At 48.6% G+C, this 22108-nt stretch overlaps 1 protein-coding gene across 5 annotated transcripts in view; it reads left to right on the forward strand.

The window, feature by feature from the left end:
• LOC144098742 (uncharacterized) overlaps window positions 1-22108 on the forward strand; it is a 202251-nt gene that overhangs the window by 121839 nt on the left and 58304 nt on the right. For 3 of the 5 annotated variants that reach the window (XM_077631590.1, XM_077631589.1, XM_077631593.1), the window contains exons 2-4: window positions 8169-8602; window positions 10057-10386; window positions 17342-17531. In XM_077631590.1, coding sequence (XP_077487716.1) covers window positions 8453-8602; window positions 10057-10386; window positions 17342-17531 — 670 coding nt within the window. In that variant the 5' untranslated portion in view covers window positions 8169-8452. The remainder of the gene's footprint in view (window positions 1-8168; window positions 8603-10056; window positions 10387-17341; window positions 17532-22108) is intronic. The other 2 variants (XM_077631592.1, XM_077631591.1) reach the window with 1 other exon arrangement.

Genomic DNA, 22108 nt, shown 5'->3' on the forward strand with positions numbered 1-22108 from the left:
TATTTCGTATAATATGCACGCTTTCCCACTTTTACATTAATTAATAATCTTGCTGTCTCCGCGTGTTTTTAGTTTCCCTAGTTGATTTCTTAGTTTGTGGGTTTATACATGAAGTTTATGTTAGACTGTATTCCGAACTGCTTCTACGATTCTAATCCTGTGCAAATTACCATTGTTTTTTAACTGAAAACCATTCTAAAGCTTGCACGCCAGATTTTCGAGGGCCTAGGTTTGCGTCCATACTTCAGAGCTATAAATTGCACTCACGTCTTCACAAGCATACCCTTGTAGTAGTAATAGTAGTAGCAACAGCAGCAGCGACAGTAGTAGTAGTAGTAGTAGTAGTAGTTGTAGTAGTAGTAGTAGTAGTAGTAGTAGTAGTAGTAGTAGTAGTAGTAGTAGTAGTAGTAGTATTAGTAGTAGGTGAAGAATTTCTCTAAATACTTAACCACGTTAAGCGTACGCTGGATACATATGCCTATGAAGGCGGGAGATGCTTATCTGTCTCCCAGGTGAGCTTGGACGAAGAGGCTTATTGTAAACGAACAATAAGATAGCCTCAGTAGAATGCATGATGTTCTGCTCGCGATGACAGGGAACGTATATATTCTACGCAAGAGTTGCATCGTTTTGCTGAAGTGTCTACAATTTTTTCTCCTTTTATTCAATTTTTTTTTACTAATGAAAGCACGGAGTAACGTGTCCATCTAGGCTGCGACGCCCCCCCCCCCCCCCCCCTTCCCCCCTCCGACTTCGCACCGCGATTCAGACCAGGATGTATACACGAGAGTCCATCCTTTCTTTCGAGTCTAATCGGTGCTCCTAAAAGGTCCGCCGAGTTAAGCCTATCTGCGCAGTCCCGCGAGCACGCTACCGCTTACACATGCGGCTCGCGGGTCAGCGAACACGGTCGGAAGAAGATACTGAGTAGCACATGAAGTCGACTGCTCGTAACGACTGCCTGCGCCGAGCCAACAGGTCACACAGATCGCCGAGATTAGGCGGCGCGCACGTATTAATGAGGAGCGCATAAAGAAGAAGAAGAAAAAAAGATGAGAGAGATGACGCAGCCTCTTCCCTCCCCCTCCCTTCGTTCTTTCTGTTACTGAAAAGCGAATGCCCGGGCGGCTAATTGGTGCTCGACGTTGCCTCAGCGTTCGCGCTCGCCGAATACAAAAGGTCGTAAAACAAGGTAGGCGCAGGAAATCTGGGAGCCAAAGTTTTGGGATTATTTTTTTTAGTTCTTCTCAACTCCTTGTTATAACTCCTGTTCGTTGTTAGCCTCGATGCCTCCCTTCTTCTGTCCTTATCTTTCATTATCATGAAGTATTCTTACTTTTCTCTTTTTTTAAAACCTTTTTTTATTAAATCGCGACTCTATTCCGCCGCCATTCGCTTCCCGGGCTGACTTGTGAACGTCACGCATTTCTTTTCCTTCATACACAAGGATCTTCAGCAGCGTCGTGGTGTGCGCACTATAAATACGTGCTTTCGGGCGTATATATATATATATATGTACAAGGGAGGAAATAAATATACGGTCCCGGACCCTATAACGTCGAGATTTAGAGATGGCGGGCTGGAGTTCTCTTATCTCCGGATGTGATCTAGAATGAAGTCTGGAAAACAGGGACGCGGTCTCCGGGCTTCTCTTTTTCTCACGACGCCGGTGGCACGTTCTGATGTCAGCGCCTGGCTCCCTTAATTCGCGTCGTGTTGCGCGTTTCGGTCGCTGAGTGTTTCCTCCACAGACACAGGCGCAGAAAAAAACACACAGAGAGGCGAAGCACGTCCGTACTATATACACAAAAACAAAGGTACTCGGAATTCTCCCGAGGCCATACCCCTGGCGTCTTGTTTATAACGCGGCGACCAGCATTCCCCCTGGCGTAATTTTACGTCATTATTAAAACCTGCCCCCCCCCTCCCCCCCCCCCCCCCCCCTCCGCTTTCTTTTTGACACTGCGAACACATTGCAATACAGGTGCATCATTGCGGACCAAAACACCAGCAAGAATACCCGGGAAAGCTCGTTCCAACTGCCAAGTGCTTGTGGCGAGCTCGGTTGTCTTCGTAAAAAATCTGCACCTGGATCAAACTAAAATAACGATTTTTTTGCCCGTTTTATTCCTTCGTTATCATCCAGTACACATCGACCACGCCACGTTACCTGGCTGTATACATGGCGTGGGCCGAAAAAGGAAGCCAAATAGCCGTGGAAGAAGGGCGAGAAGAATCAAAATAGAATATAATTTGGAATAGGAACATTATGCTACACCTACTACATTATACTTGCAGTGCATGTCCAGCAGAAGCGACCCAGCTATAAAGTTTAATTGATTCATTTGTTTGATATAGCTTTATTCCACAGAGACCTTCTATCAAGATATGCGTGCAACAGTAGCTACAGAGAACCACTTTGAGGGTGGGTTATCTGTCGAGTTGGGTACGCCTTCCGACGATGTTTATGAAGATTAATTACCAAAAATGTTTTAAATGATCTTTCGAAGAAATACTTTTCTTTCCTTCTTTCTTTCTTTTTTCCCTCTCTTTCTTTCTTTCTTTCTTTCTTTCTTTCTTTCTTTCTTTCTTTCTTTCTTTCTTAGATACAGTCTCTTAGAACACAGAGGCTAAACAGCAAAGCACTGACAAAGGCTCCAACGTCCTTGTACAATATGCATAAAACATAAATAATCACAGGTAACTAAATTTCAGCAAAGCTGTCGTCATGGGCTAAGCCAGTCGCAACTCATACAAAATGAAAGCAGTCACTGACATAATAACATGTCTCAATGAACATTTTGCTTTAGCGTGAGGTGACAGGTACTAAAGATAACAGTGATTCAGCGGCGCATCGGGAACTTTATGTCTCTGATAATAGACCAGTGCCTAGCTGACGAGTTTCGTATCAGCAGTTTCTACATCATCAGGCCATGGTGGCCATTGTATAATCAAGACACTGCTACGATTTCACAACAATAGAGCACAATGGTAGGCGATATAACAGGAACGTGGCAAGAGAGAACATGTTGAGAACAATTCGCATTGCGAAAATTTAATGCAGATTTTCACAATAAATTTGTCATGATATTTCTTAAAGGTTGGCACTTTTTCATTCAAATTTATCTGCTCTATTCAGAGCATTAGTTATTTAAAAAGATAATGTTTGCCCTGCATAGATCTTTTCTAACTTGTGGCATTTTTGTTTCAGGTTTCGAATATTACATCAGCTCGAACTGTCAACGGTGAGATATATCTAGCCTATATTTATGAATTCATTCTACTAATTTAACACTTCCAAATTAATCGTATAATTAAGTCCGTGCCCGTATAAGCGAACAGTCCCTTTATTTCGATGTTCACGGGGATAGTGTTTGCACGTGCTGAAGGGGACCCAGTTCCCAGTGCTATCCCAAAGTCCAGTCTGTGAAATCATGAAGACGCGGGGAGAAATGATATGACTGTCGTTTTTTATTGGCTCAATGGCATCGAAAATTAAACAGCGCCAGAATTTGACATAGGATCTGACATATGAAGACACCGTGAAGATGAAGTGCATACGCGGACAAATATATATTCACGCCTTGCTCCGACACCTGCACAAATGCTAGCCAGGGCCAGGCAGTGAAGCAGTGTCACATGTTCCAGTCCCACGTAGTTTCTGTGTAATTGTTTGCTTCACGCTTGGTTTCGTGACAACATGGAGAGAGAACACAAGCGATGACGAGTGGTCTTACGAACCCTTAGGCAGTATGCAGTTATAGAACCGCTTCGTTTGGATACTCCGAGAAAAAAAAAATGATGGTCCATTCGCGCAGTTATGACGAATGCCAATTGGGTGCGCTAGCACTTCGGTTTTCACATCAGGTCCGGTGTTCGGATAGTGACAGCAGGTTAATGCCCATGTATGCGGAATTAGTAATTCTCTGTTCCACATTCATAGATCCCTGCGGGTCGCCATACCACTCCTGGCGTAGTGGTGCTGCGGTTAAGCGACGCGCCACTGTCCTGCGATGGCAGGTGCTGCCATCGGTGGGGCGTGTGAGCAACCTCTCGCGACCACTCTTTACTGAACAGTCCCGTTCAACGGTGCGCAGTTTTCTCATCCGATGGGCAGGCTTCCAGGCGTTATAGATCTTTATATGCATACACCTGGGCAGGTTGCCCGCGCCCCGGTGGGCAGGAGGGCAGCTTGCCACTAGGCAGGCTTCAAAGAAACAAACAAGCACACAAATGCTAAATGCGGGGAATGGCCACTATAAGTGCTAGAGGGCTGAGAACACACCGCTCCCTGTCATTTGCATGTCACGCCGAACGGCAATCGCTCAAATTATTGTTGTCAGTGAACACAGAAGCACGACCGAAAGGCTTCCATCATTCAATATCGGGTAAAAGCCTATATGGGTTGCCTGCATTTAACCGACGTCAGACCCACCGAGAAAATACAGGTGGTCGGGTTGCTCACATTCGCCCGGCATGGGATCAATTAGGGAGTAATAAATAGTATGGCAAAGTTTGCCCGACGTATGCCCTGCTTAAGGGCTAGTTGGGCTGCCCTCATGTTGAACTGATTCAGGGAGCCCGGCTGCCTGCATCTGCCCAATATAAGATCGATAAATGCCCTGTGGGCTAGAGAGATTGGGGGCGGCAGGTCCAATGTTCAAAACCGACGTTCATCCCACATTGGCCGCCTCCAAATAGTCCAGACGGGCTGATAAGGGAGCTCGGTGGGCTGCCTTCGTTGGGACGATGCTGGCCACCCGGGCTGCCTAGTCGAACCAGCTGGGGTCCACACCTCGGTGCCAACTTTTTGATACATAGGGCGCTTTGAAGACCCGCAGATGATTTTCGTTGACAGGTCAATTTACAAAATGACCGCACTTTAAAGTCCTTGAAGCTATGCTATAAAGTAGCGCATGAAGTTTCCTGTGCAGAGAGTTGACGTTCGTGCTCTGAGCGTGACAGTTCCATGTTTCCTGGTGAATGTGTGTTGACGGCTCCTTTGGAGCGTGACGCACGAAAAAGAACATACCTATGCACTGTGTACAACTGCGCCCGTTTTTAGTGATTTTTGTGCCAGCTTCCTATGACTCAGGAGAGTGGGACTTGTAGACGATTTGTAAACGTTTTGTTGACAATTCTCGTCACTTTCACCAGTGACTTTAGACGACAAGAATGTTCGAAGCAATGAAACCAATAAATAAATTCAAACAAGAATAATACGACGTCAAAGACATAGAACGCATCAAAATGCTATTTGTAGCGTAGGAGACTTAGCTCGGCATAAGCATTACACTGCTTCGTGCTTCGGAAAGCAGGTTGACCTGGTATTTGTTCATAATCTAGACTCCAGTTTTTCCTAACGGTCCCGTATCTAGGCATGCATATAATTGACAGTGCACCTAAATTATACCTGGTGGTATAATCGTTGATACATAACGCCTGTCCGTCTGTCAGCAATTTATATATTTTCCGGCAAGTACATCTGAAGATACCGTACGGTATATTTGTGAATACCTAACGGTCTTCTGAAGGTCACACATCCAGCATTCTCGGGCAAAAATTTTGAAAATTGAAAATTGTAAGACATTGTTATAGAAATATACAAGATAATGGTCCATTATTATGTAGCAAAATCTTTCTTTTAAAGTGTTTCCATCGATCGCACCGAACAGTTAAGACTGCCGTGAAAACCAATCGGGAACGGTTTTGACAATAGCAAAAGCGTGAATAGAAAAAAAGCAAACTACAACACTGCCGTCAAGTGATGTGCGGATATATTGATTCTTATAGTGAAATCTTACTCAAAAATTGCCTTCATAAACGGTTTCCCGGTCAAAAAAATGCTTTTGTCCATAATTTCTGGGTACGGCTAAACTGCGTACGGCTCTTGCCGGGGGTCGCAGCAGAGGCGTGCAGATCTCACGCTGCGAGCGTACTGCACCGTCTGGCGTTATGCGCGTGTGCGGCGCGTCGCGAACGCTGGCTCCTCCCCCGGGCTCAGCCCCTGCGGCGGGGAACAGCCCTCGGATTGGACCCGCGACGCCTCGGGGCCAGACCGGAGGGCAGAGCCGCCATCTCCCTCAAAACACACGCACACGCAATTGTTGTGCGCGAGCCGCTCTCGGCACGCTCCTCGCCGCCGCCACAGCGGGAGCGGCAGAAGATGAACGATGGCTTGGCCGTGGCGCACGGGTCGCCTTCTTTTGTTTATGCGCTGGAACCCTCTTCTCCCCCCGCCCTCCTTTCTCTCTACGCGTCTCTCCCCCCTCCTCCTCATCTGAACCTCGTCGTTGTTCTATGCGTGGAAATAGCGCTGTTTAGCCACGTCGCTGTTGGGGGTCCCCCTGGTTCGTAAACAACGCTATGCGCCGGGGGACGGTCCTCTCTTCGGTTGCTGCTAGTTACTAAGTTTTACATCCCCCCCCCCCTCCGCCCGCTTTTTTTCCCCTATATTTTTCTTACTGTCGCTGTGTGCAGAAAAGTTGCACTGTGATCGCCGGACAATGTGTGACACATAAAAACTTGACGGGTTGTGGAGTCACGAAGCGAGATTTCATGGCGACGTTTCATGGGACGTGTGTGCAGCTCCGCGGCTGCATTGCACGTCCTTAATAAAGCAGGTACCCGAGACTTCCTCTCTGCCGGCACGAAGCGTCTCCAGATATTTTAGGCTTATAATGTACGCGCTATACGCCTCGACATCTCGCTGACGTGCTATGGTTCTTGAAAAACTTGGTTGGAGCCGGTCGGTCCAAGGAAAAGGTTTTGGTGGAGGTAATGGGGGGTTATTTCCTTTCCAGTGACAGCGGGATATGGTACTTTCTGTGGGGTCTGCCTGGCGGTACCGTATGTCGTAACAGAAAGCTCCTAAATTCACCTGCTGGGCGGTAAGAGTTGTTATCAATGTGGAATGCGGACTTCTCTTTGTCGTGTGTGGGCCTTCTGCAAGCATATCAGCCAGGTTGGCCTTACTCATCTTGGGAGGGGGATAGAGCCTGGGAGTTTTGTTTACATCCAAGCCTCGTATTGTCGTCGTCTCAAGCCGACTGTCCTTTCTGAGTAAGAGTCACATATCTTGTGAAATGTATACACATACAGACAGAGGCAGGCATGAGCAAGCCGTGTAATATAGAGGATATATAACTAATGGTCTCTCTTTGATCTGTCTGTCTGTTGATGCCTGGAAGAAAGAAAAGGAAAATGCACAGGCCTGACCACTGGCTCAAGCCAAGCCACAATCGCTGCCACGTGCAGATAGTAGGAGAGTTGAAAGATGGAATGGAAAGACAGGATAGTAAAGACGCGCTAAAGACAAGGCCGACCCCGGAGGTAGTGCAATACCGGGCCAACCGGTGGCGGAAGTGAAGCATCCTTCAAACTTTCCGCCACATCCAAAAATAAGTCCAATTGGACCCGTAACAGATACTCTACCGCTCTCTTTGGGTAACAAAGAGGATTCCAAGAAAATTTGAGCGCAGCAGGGGGTGGCAGTGCGCCGTGTGACCAGGTGAGATTAGGGTGTTTTCGGGAATAAAGCGTTCGCAGCTGGTACAGGACATGAATAAAATGGATGTAAATGGTGGAATCCTTTATTCTGGAGTAAACGTAGGTGTCTAAAATAAAAGTTCGAAGTAAAGTTTCAATTCTATTAAGCGAAACAATAGTCAAGGCACTGCTCGCGATCAGATGAGTCCTCAGTTCTTCTAACCCCTTTCCATCTCTTTTTTTTATTTTTCGCAATTATTGATGGTATGAAGGTCCGAATCTTGCAGACGTTCTCAGCAGTCTTACAAGAGAGTTGTGTAACACTGGGCGCGTGCACGGTGCAATCCTTCGTGTCATATTAGAACGGAGCTATGCCAGGCATGAGTAAACATTTTTGTTTTTATGTATTCGGCCCCCAGAGAGCCGAGAGAGAGAGAGAGAGTTCACAAAAGTATAGCATCGCAATGTGCTTGTGTCACACCTCGCGTCGTGTTATGCGGTTCAGGATGATCATGACAGTTATGGAAGAAGGTGACTAAGTTCGCTGTCACAAAATAATAAATGGCTATTCAAGTTAACGCGCCATAGCTTGCTGTTGACGCATATGTGCCGCCTCTTAAGTCGGGAATAACGAAATGCGTTTAACATGCGCTTTCCTTTTTTCTCTTCCTGTTTCTCAGTACGCAGGATGGAGTTCAGTGTCCACAGGTCAACGACCCTGCTACGGCGATGACCTTCCAGGCTACGCTACTACGTGGACTGTTGTTGTTGAGTGAACTGCGCAGCAGCCCGTAGGCGCTCGTGTCAGCGTGCGCATATAGAAGGTGTAGAAGGAGAGACCTGACCATGTTTGCCACTGTGGAGCGCGGGGCGCTCTAGTCTGGCACTGGACGCTGCGTTATAAGGGGAAGCAGCAGCAGCAGGAGCAGCGAATACCAAGCTAGCCCTCGTCCGGGGAGGAGCCATGTTCCAGAACCTAGCCATGCACCTGCCTTCGTACCAGGACGGCTCGAGCGGGACTTCGGCGGCCTTCCTGCATCCGGGACCGCCTGTTTACGTGCCTGGTACCAGGCCGCTGGTGCCTATGCCGCACCAGTACATGCATCACCACCAGGCAAGACTTGAGACACGCATTTCGCTTCACGTGGGAGTGCATGCTGAGTTTATGCGCGGGTACACACTTGGTCAAGCCATCGGGCCGTATATGGTTCGACTTTGAGTCTTGTACAAAAGGTGAGGACAAAGGCCGTCCTCATCCTGTGGAGGTTTAGAAATTCAAGAATGCCAAAAGTACCCTGCATGCTATAGGACTCAGGGGGAAACCTTGTGGCCCAGATACTTTTGACCAAGGCTGCGCATCACACTTCCAGGGTTACAGGATTCACGATGCAGACACGAACACAGAGAGAGAAAAGCAGGAAAACTCTGTAATCAGGTCTGCCTGGCGGTGTGAACAAGAAGCTGATAAAGAGAGAGATTGCAAAAAAAAAGGGAATTCAGAAAATAATCTTTATTAAGCACGTTTCAGTGCATCTTATTACCGGGCTTTTACGTGACGCATTTTTTCCCCTCTCTTTCCTTGGGAAGCACCGCATTTGATGCCGGAACCACGGCTACCTGCCCTGATGATGCAACGCTTAAATGACCAATAGTTAGGGAGTAAAAGTAGAGTGAATTGGAAGGTAGAGGGTGTGGAGGTGGAGTGGGCGAGGAATTTCTGCAAAACGCAGCCCAATTTTTTCCCTGCTTCTTTATCTTGCCCTTCGCTGGCAGCTACATGTCGTCTTTGAGATCTGGGCTGACAGCTAGCAAGCGACATCATCCGCCCGTTCCTGTGTCAGAAGGCGGACCGACCAAAAACAGAAGAGCAAAGAATGGATCACGAAAGAGAAACCTTTGCATAATTCAGCACTGCAGCTTTGTGTAGCGCCTCCCGTTTCGGGTGCAAAACACGAGGCGGCGGTATTGAATTCCGGCCGCAGCGATCTCATTTTGGTGGAAGTGAAATACAAAAGGTGCTCGTGCGCTGATCTGAATTATTCCGGAGCCCTTCACTATGATAGCTCTTTCGCTCTTCCATCCTTTACTTCCACCTTGCCCTCTTCCGTCACGGCGTGGTTGAGACAGTTACTGCGCCTTTCCAGTCCTCATAACCGCCTCACCTCATATCATTTACCCTCCTTATAAATCTACTCCACCTTGGGGACCTCACCTCATATCCTTTACCCTCCTTATAAATTTACTCCACCTTGGGGACCTCACCTCATATCATTTACCCTCCTTATAAATCTACTCCACCTTGGGGAATTCCCATAAACATTGGACTATCCGCGTTAACCAATTACTATTATTGAGTTGCGCTTAGCCCAGGGGCGGACTTATGGGTCACTCTTGGAGGAAGCGGTGGTTGGAGGGGCGTTCGACATGGCTTTCCTATGTAACATTTCTCGTTTGGGGGAGGAGAGGGCTACACCCCCCTTCTCATAGGTCAGCCCCTGGTTTAGCCCGACAACCGGGACTGCGTCTCCCGTCTTTCCGCGTGCCGAGTTCGCCCTTGCGCGCCCGCAGATGTCGTCCATGGGCACTGTGGTGTCGTCCTCGGCGTCCCCGACGGCACCGTCGGTGGCGGTCAGCTCCATGGCCGCCATGCCCCCGGCGCCGGTGTCGCCCACCGTGGCACCACCTCCGCCCACGTCGTCGCCGGCGCGCGGCCACCACCACCACCACCACGCGGCCACGGCGGCGGCTGGCGGCGGCGCCGTGCAGAGCCACAGCGCCCACCTGGGTGGCGTCTGGGGACAGGCGGTGCGCGGGTCTCCCGACACGGCCCAGTACTCGAGCCCGTCGCCGGCGCACGGACACCTGGCGGCGGCACACCACGCCAGGTTCGCCTTCCAGGTGCGCCGCCACACGAGCAGGGCCGAACACTGCCCGCATGGGCCCCTTTGTTTGCCTATACTGATAGTGCCTTTTCTTAGCGGCATGACCTGCACGGGGATTCTCTCCGGGCTAACGCTCAGGCCACGTTACGCCAGTCCCTGTTAAGACTGCCCGGAAACACGGCGTTTATACTGCTTCATCATGAACTAACCACGCGCGCAACTTGTACATATATACTTATTGATGTGTAGATAGTTTTTGTGTATATTACCTGTCCCCCGCTATCCTTTCTTCCTGTCACCCTCACCTCTTTCATTTCATTTCTCCACTCTGCCTGCTATCCTTAATTTACGCTGCCCCAGCTCAGGTGCTTCAGTATCGATGGCAGATGTCGGGGCCAGCAAAAATCTTTTCCTTCATTTTTATTTTTGTTTTAATAAACCGCTTACTACTACACGCATCCAGTGGAGATCCCTCGTGTGCATGTGTGCGCGTGAGTTGTATGCGTGCGCCACTCAGTCGTCCTCATATGCAGCGGCCTGCCAGGTAGATGCTGTGCATGCACTTTGTGAGTGAACTGAGTGCGCGCGGGTGCCCGCACTTCGCACACCTTCCTCGACTTGATCCATACTCTGCGATATCCCTTTACTCCCCCCCCCCCCCCCCCCCCTAACAGCGCAGCGAAGGTGGAAGGTGACCGGCATGCTCAAAGAGACAGTGACACTCGCTGCCCAACTTTCCTTTCCAACTTCATTGAATAATAGATAGTCACTCCCCATCTCACTAACCAAAAACCCGACGTGATAGTACTTACATGTGCGGATCGGATCCAATGAACTCACCGCTTACTGGGCCATGCAGCTGACTCAGCTCAAGCGGCTAACACGAGCCCGACAGCACATTTTAGTTCGGCAAGCCAACTCGGCCCGCTTCTGTTGAGTTTTTATGAACGCCTCTCGATAGCGCCAGGCGCGGGGCTCTTCAACGGCACCAGGAGCAAGGTTTTCTACATAAAAGAACTGGCCACTTTCCGTGACACGCGTTTGGCAAATGTAGCAATACACAAAGCGAAAAATGCCCTGCGTTACTGACAAAGCGGCCCGGGACCGTTCGTCAGTGCTGGGCTTCAAATGTGACTCTCGCGTCCCATTACATTCCCTGCAGAGAGCGAAACTATACTGTCTTAAGCACGACTTACTACACCCGACTTAGTAGCTATGCCAGATGTCGCTTGCTTTGCTCGGCAGCTCATGTGCATTCGCTTTTGCGCTCGAAGTTTAAGGCGTCGTGCTATAAGCTCAAGGTCATAGTTTTTTAATTTAAATAAATTAACTCAAAAAGCAGAGACAGAGGACTAGGAAGGAAACAAATACGGCGATTAACATTTACTTCGGTCAAATGTTTTAGGGGAGTAGAATTGTAATAAGGGAGTAATTACTCATATACATCCACCCGAGCGCAGCCATACAGCTACCAAGGAAAGCTACACAGCTTTCTCGGAAACTTCGCGGTTAAAGAAAAATTCATCCTGGTTCGTGGTTCGAACCCGGGACCACCTAATTCACCGGATCAGTCGCTCTATACCGCAACTGAGCTAACCGGGACGGCAAGCTTATGGTATGCGGCGACAGCGAATTATCAATAGCTCGCTGCTCCCACTTCGATCTATTGATCAATTCGCTCTCGCCTATAAGCTTGCCATCCCGGTTAGCTCAGTTGGTGAAGCGGTGGTCCCGGGTTCGAACCCCGGACCAGGACGAATTTTCCTTTAACTACGAAGTTTCTGAGAAACCTGTATAGCTTTCCTCTGTAGCCGCATGGCTGCGCTCGGGTGGATTTCAGAGATTAATTACTCCCTTATAACATTTACTTTATGCAACACCAAGTAGCCCAACAGTACGCCCTTCTGATGGTAGTATTTCGTTGGACGCGTCGGCAGCACTTGAGTGCGGACGCACGAATGAGAGAAGCAAGAAAGCACTAGTTGTTCGCGTCGTCACAGCCAGGCAGAACGACCTGTGTTAGGAGAAAGGAGGTTATGAAGGCCTTCCTAGCACTGCTGTTGTACTCACTCTTGTCAACAGCTACTTAATTTCTTCCTTTATTTGTTATTTTTCTTGTCATTTGCCCCCCCCCCCCCCCCCCACACACACACACACACTTCAATAGTGGGAAACGTTAGCCGCCTCTCGTGGACGTACATTACTCTCTTAGTCTCAGTCATCATTCCCGAGTAGAACGGGTTTGTTACTCATCAAGGTTAAGCGTAAGATACGCCCCACTGGGAACCGCGAGGAGAACAAAGGCCGCGTGAGAGAACAGAGTGCACAGTAAGAAAAGCTAAATATACGGATTACTTTCTCCTGGTAGACGCCCTGCTGTGGCGGGACGGGCTTTTATTCTCGTTTTCGCCTTTTTTTTTTTTTTGCCTGGAGCGCATAGTACCTAACTGCTTCGAAAACAATGGAAATTGTCGAGGACTCTTTGAGTCGACGGTGCACAGATCCTTGACGCCCCGCGGGGCTTGAAGGGTCCAAACTGCGGCGGAAAGGCATTTAGACGTGTCGGTTAAGCACGAACGCCCTGACTCAGAACACGTACACACGCACTCGGTCCCCAGGTCTCTTTCAAACATCGCACGGGTGTGCCAAGCATCGCCAAGCGTGCCGGTTGTTTTCGTGCATCAAGACAAAAGCTGTGGAACGAACGGAGCCATTGGTCCCTCGTACAAGCCTTGACCTCGGCGCTCTTCTCTGATCCGCTAACCGTCCAGCCGACATGTATACGTATGCAACGCTTGCCCCCCCCCCCCCCCCCCCCCCCCCCCCCCCCCCCCCGCGATTTTTACGCGCTTCACCGTCTGAAAAAGACATGCGGACCGAGCGTGTGTATACGTGTTCTGAGTCAGGTCGTTTGCGCTTAACCCCTGTGGAAGGCAGTGAGATGCCTGAAGTGAAGGACACGTCTTATATTCGCTGCACGTTTGAAGCCACGGAACACAAGCATGCCATCGTGACACTTGTTTTCTTTGTTTTTTTCTTCCTTGCGATAGAAAAACACGGTGGTCGACCCGGAAAGCGTTATTACATGGCTGCTCCCGTTTTGCAATGCTTCCTGTCTCTTTTCACATCACCAAGACGCTTGCCCGTCACCACCATCCTTCTTTTTGTTGTCTCTTGTTTCGCAAGGGGTCTTGTTCTGCGGCTCTACATCGGCTGCTGAGCGTTGACTATCTGCAAGTGTGTCTGTGATACGCCAGCCACCTGGCCGCTCTCTCTTTTTCCCGTTATAGGCTCTGCTGCCCTTATTGACCAAACGGGTGTTACCTGTTTTCCGCATTACTCATCACCCCGAGGCCCATTATTTCTCTTTTGACTTTCGCTTTGATGTCATAACTCAAGTTCGTTCTCTAATGCACGCCGCTCGCTTCCTGTCCACCAATGTTACCCCTCTCATTTTCCATTCTATAGATCGTTGCGTTGTGCTGCATTTATTTTCAACTTTCTTTCTTTCCGCGCCTCCACGATTCCGCTCAAAAGTGCTGAGGGTACAACTTCTACTTATAATTTGAGAGTGCCTGTCAAATACACTTGAACCTATGTTCTCATGTATACTGCGAGTAACTTCCGTAGTCCACAATCGTGATTGCCGATCACTGTATTTGTCCCATATGTATGCACTCATGCACTCGCTGTTAATATTTCCAGTACCTCACCACCTATTATAAACTGCATGTGACTTCCTTCCCAGTATGGGGAGCATTACTTTACTTCTTTTCATCATAAATTTAATCGGTAGCGCACTTCGCCTGTTTATGTCTTCAAGCATTCGCTGTATTTCATCTACTGACTTAGGTGCGGCAGCATCGTCAGTAAATCGGAAGTTACTAAGGTGTTTTGTAATAATCTCTTTCTTCTCCTCTTCCCCTTCCCGAGCGTCTGCAGAGTAGCAGGCCAGATCCCAATTTTTCTTGTCGACCTCTCTGCCTTCGTTTCATTAAATTTATCTATCTATCTATTTATTCATTTAGTCCTCGCCGATGCAACAAGCGCTTTGAATACCTCTTGTCAGCACTCAGTGAACAGCAATGTGGATTGTTGGCGGCTGCCTGACTATTTTTTTTTTCTGGTCAGTACTCCCTCCTCCGGTGGAAGAGAGTGGTGGCCTATATTTTCTTATGAAGCCTCAAATTACAGAGACTTCCACTGTAGAACAGCTGCTTCTTGAGACACAACTTGCGTGCTTTAGCTGTGGCAGGCACCGATGGTTAATCCAAAAAAACGACGCGGCAGATGCTGAATCATTTACAACAAGGTATGCAGCAGGGAGGTTTAACCGCATCAGCTTTCGTGACAGCGGTGCTTGTATCCGATAACAGAAACCGTCATTGTCTTCAGCTCAAACACGTCGGCAAGGTCGCCGTGCAGGTGTGAGCTCTGAAATGTATTAGCGGCAACATCTGTATTGAGCTTAGCAAGGTCCCACCAGAAACTATTGGCATGGCCGTTGAACTACGATATGTATAACGCGGATAACACAAACCGCTTCACTGCAGCCGAACGTGTCTTTTGCGCAAGTGTTAAAAAAAAAAAACAGTGGAAGGAAATCCTTCAGAATGAACTCCGGAAACAAAGACCGCCTCTGTATGCGCAACGACCGATGGAGAAGACAGCGAGGTCCACGTTTATCCTGTTCTCTCTATTGGCGAATTGATATATCATCGATTCCGTGCCACCTGGAAAAAAAGCTGCGAATAAACGCTTTCTCTTTATCGCCATAAGCTCCCAGAGGTCTGCAGGAAGTAATTGCGCGTGTCGGAATCCACATTATTATAAGATCTGCGATAAGGCGTCCTGCCACGGTGCGCTAACGATGTGAACGTTTTGTGGGAGGGATGTGGCCACACCCAGGCGCCATCATACACGCAGTATAGTCCTCGACTGATACCGCGCCATCTCTTGTTGATTCTGGGCGGAAAGAAACATCTGCGAAAGGTCGCCCTCATCTCGAGACCCGATCGGAAACGGCCGCGCGACACATGCGCTGAATTCATTGACGAATGCGAACCGATTCGAGACTCGGAACACGTATTCCGGGCGGAAATGAGGCCTAAGATATAACCGCCGACCGGGGGCACTGTATGTATGCGACCCGTAATAAATACGTTGCCCTTGTACTTTCTTGTGACACACTTCGCGCGTTTTGTCTATATCGGGACTACACCGCACCGTCTTTCCTGAGGTGCAGGAGAGCATGAAGTATATATCGCTCTATTGCTGGCCGACTGTTTTTCGTGCAGTTTGTGAACGGCCTTTGTTACATTTGCATCCAAAACAGTGGGATGCTGTGGCTCTTCAAATGACGTTGACGCTTCCCAGATAAGCACGAACCTAGTTGGCGTTTGCGCATACCGCGTTATTTTTGCATAATACTGGCGCGTTTGCATGGTGCAACAGATGAAAGCGCTCGGACATGAATAGCTGTCGCCAGTGGTGCGACATGAGACTTACCGCTTGCCCAGCTATTGTGTAACACGGCTATTGTTTTCACAACTTGGCCTTCGGATGGAGCAAAAAATCTGAACGTTGTTTTCATGGGCCAATTTTCTGATGCTCGTTTATTTTTTCTACAGCGGTAGCTGTTAGGCGCCCGTCCCTGGCTTTCTCGCCGCCGTCGGCGTAACCGGTGGGTGCTTTAATGACACCCACCAGGTGGATGTAACGCACCCACCGGTCATTAACGCACTCACCTTGTATCACGGCCAACCTGGGTCGCATAATTGGCTCTGTTTGGAACAGTTGCCTCCCAGTGCAGGGGTGCATCACTTGGCCATTACACCATTGCGATATGAGACCACTGTATCTTTTCTACCTCAAGATATCCCCAAAACTAAATGCCTACGCAGCAATCGCTGAATCTCGCGTTAAATAGTCGTAACCGTCCTGAGAGTTTTTTTTTATATTTGTTTCTTAACATTTATATTATCCTTTGCGATGGCCAAGTGGTTGAACATTTGCATCGCATGCGGAAGGTGCGGGGTTCGATCACCAGTGCCGCCGGGCACCCACCGGTGATACAATGGGTACAAGCTTTCCCCTGTCCTGGTGCTCTGCTTATCTGGGGTGAAATGCTTGGAAAATGGGCCTCTGCATCCCACCTTGAGAAGTAAAAAATACCTTGTGCCATGGTGCTCTTCGCTTTGGCCATAGATGCCTTTGCGCCATAAAACTCATAATAATCATCATCTATTATCCTTATTTTCGAATGTATAAATTAAGATAGAGTCGAATAATGATCACTCGCCAGGCATGCATGCGGCCGGATTTAACCGTAACTTCCCGTTTAAGAGGGTGACTTAGTTGCGTAGTCACCTGTGTGCTCATGCGTGTGGTCAGAAAGTCTACACAACTCATGTGTGTGGTCAGAAAGTCTACGCAACAATGCATTACCAACTAGCCCGCACCCACACCTTACTGACATGCGGCCATTTTTACATCGGTCAGAGTGGACGATGCGTGAACGAGCGTTTCCGAGAACATGCCAACAATGTGAAAAAAATGCGGGAAACTTTGGCAATTCACTGCCGTGACTGTGAATATGAGGGTGGCGGCCATTGTGCTCCGGACTTCCCACAATCTGTAATTATCGACCGGCATCATTCGCAAATCACAAGGGAGATATTAGAGGCGCTAGAAAGTGATAGGACGGGCAGTGGTTGCGTAAGCACGCCATCAATCGGCCTTTCAAAAAAGGAGATGATGTATCTGAGCGGGTATGAGTGACAAGACTTTTTGTATGCTGCTGTCATTGTAAGTTTCTGTCTTCCCCCCTTTCATGTGCCTATATATCTTTCGATGTTTCCAATAAACGCCAGTTGGAAGTTAGCGCTTGTCCTTCGTCTTTCGTTGCGTCCGTGTGTTTTTTTTTTCGCGCTTTTCGTCTTATAACGTATGGTCATCGGCGGGTGGCGCAGGGCGCTTCTGGTGTGACGAGCGTGGCCGCCGCGTCGTGCCGGGAGGCCCCCTCGGCGTACCTGAGCAGAGCCAACGGTCTGGGCTCGTACGCCTACATGGGCACCGAGGTGGCGCCCTGGGTCGGCGTCGAGTCCGGGCTCTCCTCCATCCAGGGAGGCGCCGTGGCCTCGCCGTTCGCAAGGATCACCGGTGAGCCCAGCCCCTCCTCACTCACTCACTCGCTCAGTCTCTGTGTGCGTCATTTCCGGCGGGCGTTGTGACGCAGTATATGACGTACATGACGCGGACGTTGGGACGTATGTACACTGCATTACAAGAAGTTGCATACATTCGCATGCAGCTGTATCCAGAGTATCGCATACGCTTGTTTGTAGTTACATACCGAGTTCTTAATCATATCAGGTACGAAACTCCATATCAAAAACATTAGCTGATTGTGGCGCCGCCCATGAGTTGCGGAGCGAGATCTTCCACTTCGCCACCTCTGTGTTTTGAACAGATTTGGAAAGTTCACCTAAACGCCCCAAGTGTCGTGGCAGTCTGGTAAACTTAACATTTTGGCCCAATCAGAGTGTCAGATTTTGATACATGGACCCTTTGGTCAGTTTCGAAACTGGTCTGATCAACTAACTTTGGTTCTATTTAGTCCTATAGAGAACTGCGTACAGTTACGATTTCAAGGAGCTCGAATGTCATACTTTTGTTTTGTAAAGTATGTTTGTCACATCTTGACAGTCAATAATTCAGTTTAAGAATGATCGGTGGTTTCCGCTGACGAGGTGTGAAGTGCAATTGGTCCCATGTTCGTATAAAGTGACGCCGCGTGGCGGCTGCAAACAGAAGCTCAGATGCGTGGAAGTTTGTACAGCCGTCCGTGCCTGTGGCAACTATCTCTGTGAAAGCTAAGTTGGGGAAGAAACCAGTAACTTCGTGAGCCAGATAGAGGCGTCGAGTCGCCGTGCCCTCTTGGTCGCTTAGTCAATATATAATTAAATAATTGAATCGAAGGATTTATGGAGTTATGGTTGTTTCCAAAGGTCAAGGAACAGCCTTTCGCTTCTGACGAGGTGGCGACCCACGCAATACATTGGTGCTGTCAACAAATGCTTTCAGTCTAGTGCTATGACGGGCAGAGACTAGTGGGCCGGTGGTGGAAATGCGTAGGCGCTGACAGCGACTATAAATATCAGAGAGAGATGTGCTCTTGGGAAGCAGGACATTTCAACCTTTCATGCGAACAGAATATCGCAGAATTTCATCACTCAAAACGAAAGTTACACCTCAGGGGACAAAAATTGATGGATACTCAGTGTGTAATGAATTACAAAAGTATATCCGCGACCTCCTAATTGCGACAGCTTGCTGATTGTGCTGTTTAATTATTAATAATCCCGCATAGAATTGGTATAGTAACGAAAAGCCAAATTTGGCTTCTTTGCATTATGCGTGCTGGTCTACTTTTGAAAAAGTAGCAATTCACCATCAGTCGTTGGCATTGAAATGTATTTTCACTGTGTGTTACTTTAAAGTACATTATAAAGCTCTTTATAAATGTACTTCTACATCTTGTTGCTGTGTTTGTTATTTATTCTCACCTCGAGACATCTACGAGGTCGGAATAACGTTGGATGCGAGCAAAAAACAGCCGAGATAAGTGTTCTTCACTAAAAAAGGCAACCTGTGCTCATTGTTGTGGAATAAACATCATTTGCACCAAACATTGTGCATGACTAAACGTTCTTCTGTTGCTTCCTCATTTTTTTTTTAAATTTGTGTTTGTGCTAAATGGCATGCATGCTAAGTAGAGCGCACCGCTTACATAAATTCAACTTCAGTACACACTTGTAATCGTAGAGTTAAAGAAAACTGAAACGTTTTCTTTGCGGAAACCACACGTTATTTGCGTTCGTTTTCTCGATGGAGGAAGTAGAAAACTCACTTCTACCTCATGCTTTTTCGTTATGAACGTCGCCTAATGTCACCACTCGTGGAAGCCATCACTGGTTTCTTAGTGAATTACCAGTGAATTACCACTGAATTACCAGTGAGTTAGCAGTGAGTTACCATTGAGTTAACAGTCAGTTACCAGTGAATTATCAAATAAAAAAAGGTAGCAGAGATGATGAAGAGGCCAGAATACTAAAACAAGGAACTAGAGATAAAAGCAGGGGAACGAGAAGTAAGCCGAAAAAATCACAAAAAATTCATTTACCTCTCTGGCCTAACGAATCGAAATGCAGGACTATTTTCTTCTTTTTAATTACACGCACTGAAATGCCAGTATGGATGGCAGAGTTTTTGCACGATTATTGACACTGCTGACACAGCTATTACAATTTCGCCTGAAACACGGCTGGTTCCAGGAAAGGAGAGTGGTAAAATATCGACGACTTCTTGCGGGTTTGGTTAGGTGCGCCCCCTATCACCCATTCTTCTTCGTTTTTCTTTAATTTCTACGACTTATGACTTCCTGGGGGTGTTTAAAATGCAGAGGGTTTTTCATCCCTTTCTCCTCTAAGCAACGAATAATGCATAGTTTCGTAATCACACCATCTGTCCGGCGACCCCACGTTTTTCCGGCTTTTTGTAACGACTGTTTGCGTGGTAGTCTGCAAAGAAAAGGTAAGCTGCATTTCTTCGAACAACCTAAAAGTATTAAACTGAAGTGCCTCTGCAGCTAGACTCCGTGAATTATGGGTCCCCTGTAACACGCCCTGCAGCATGCTACACGGCGTCGAGCCAGAGGATTGCAGCGTTTCCGCAGGTCGACCAGCTGCGTTCGTGTCTGCTACGTTCGCCCTTTCCAGCTGTTTTGCATACACGACGGACACACATCCCGAGAATGTGTCGCAACCAGCGATACAACATCCCGTTAAGCACGCAGTTGTCGGAAGGCCGAACAAGCTCGTTCTGCTCTAATTTACGCCGCCTTGAAGTGGCAGTACAGAGCGGACGGTCCGCTTCGGACGTGTATCTTTGCTTCTAATCTCTGCCCGGCACGGAATGCACGAGCCGTGTGTATGCCGAGATAAGCCGCAGAGTTCTAAGGAGCGGAGCTCTCCGAGAAAGACACCTCTCGGGTCTTTTGAAACAAGCTTTACAAAGTATATACACATACATACACACACGCACTATGGAGATGCCACGGAAGAAAAAAAAATGGCTGCTGGTTCTTTGTTTTATTATGTCGGGTCCCCCGCGCTCGAACGGGTTGTGGAGCGGCGGCTTGGAAAAACTCCCCCCTCCTCGCCACTCCGACCTTCCCTCTATCCTCCTCCTTTCCACCCATTTGGATTAGCGGTTTCGTGCCAGGCGCGCATATAACGAAGGGGTTTGAAATGTATAAGGACTATACGGGGCGCTAGAGAAGAAGGCGTAGCGATTCTTTCGAACGTGCTACCAGAACGAAGCGGAAGAAGAAGAAAAAAAATGCCGCGCTGTTAATTCTCCCGAACCGGTGCTCTCTTTCTTCTTTCTCTCTCTTTCTCTCTATCACTATGAGCGGCTCCCGAGACGATGGCTGGTTTCCAGTTCGCGGGCTTGTTACATACGCTATGTGCCGATGTGCCGCCGTTCGTTCTACGCGTGCTCGCTTGCGTATTTGTTTGTTTGTGGGCTGCGCTGCAGAACACGGCAGCCATGGAAGGAAGCCGCGCGTGCGCTGCTTCTGTATATCCCGTCTCCTTCGAAAAGCCGCTTCGCCGTCAGGAGGTACCCGGCGTGGGGTGCGTGTCTTATCTCCGCGACATCACACTGCAGTACGCCGTGGCACTGTTCCCTCCGATCGCGCCGTCCTCTGGCTTTGTAAAAGAAAAGAAGAGGGAAGGAAGAAGTTGGGCCGCGCTAGAGCTGCCTACAGCGCAGACCACAGAACTTCGCATCCCTCGGCCTCTTAGTACGCGTGGCTCCGCGTTGCGGCTATAAATACGTCTCGGGGCTTGGCAGGTATAGGAAAACAAACAGATGGAGAAGGATCCTAAAGGGTTTGGAAAGGAGAGGAGGTCACGGCAGGGTAGTTTTGTAGAAAGCAAAGGGGTATTGGAAGCGGGGAGGAGGGAGGGGGGAGGGGGTTGTGAGGCGTAGGTTCGAAGGGGTTTTGGGGTCCCCCGAGTCACGTATGTTGATAGGGTGCAGCGACCGACGCCGGCCGACGGAGACGACTACTGGGAGACGGAAGATGCCAGACTGTCCCACGCGGTGCGAGCTTAACAGGAGCGTTGGTTGGGGCAGCGCCACCTCGCGTTATCCGCGCTCGTACCGTGTAGGCCTCACCCGTACGCTTAGAGCGTGGTAGTACGTAGCGCGGAGCGCCGCTTCTCCCACGGTAACGAGTTGGCTGGCGACTTCCCGGACGGTGCGCGCTGCTCTGTGCTTGCAGTTTTGGCCTGTCAAGCACCAGACTTGCGCTTCATTCTTGACTTGTATCCGACTATTATAGTTCGCGGCGCCGCCGCAGCATGGCGTCAATTTCGTGAATAATAATAATAATAATAATAATAATAATAATAATAATAATAATAATAATAATAATAATAATAATAATAAAGAGTACTAATTGCTTTGGGGGGAAAGGAAATGGCGCAGTACCTGTCTCGTATATCGTTGGACACCTGAACCGCGCCGTAAGGGAAGGGATAAAGGAGGGAGTGAAAGAAAAAACGAAAAAAGAGGTGCCGTAGAGGAGGGCTCCGGAATAATTTCGACCACCTGGGGATATTTAACGTGCACTGACATCGCACAGCACACGGACGCCTTAGCGTTTTGCC

This window comes from Amblyomma americanum, chromosome 7, assembly GCF_052857255.1.
Source record: "Amblyomma americanum isolate KBUSLIRL-KWMA chromosome 7, ASM5285725v1, whole genome shotgun sequence".
Taxonomy (NCBI): Eukaryota; Metazoa; Arthropoda; class Arachnida; order Ixodida; family Ixodidae; genus Amblyomma; species Amblyomma americanum.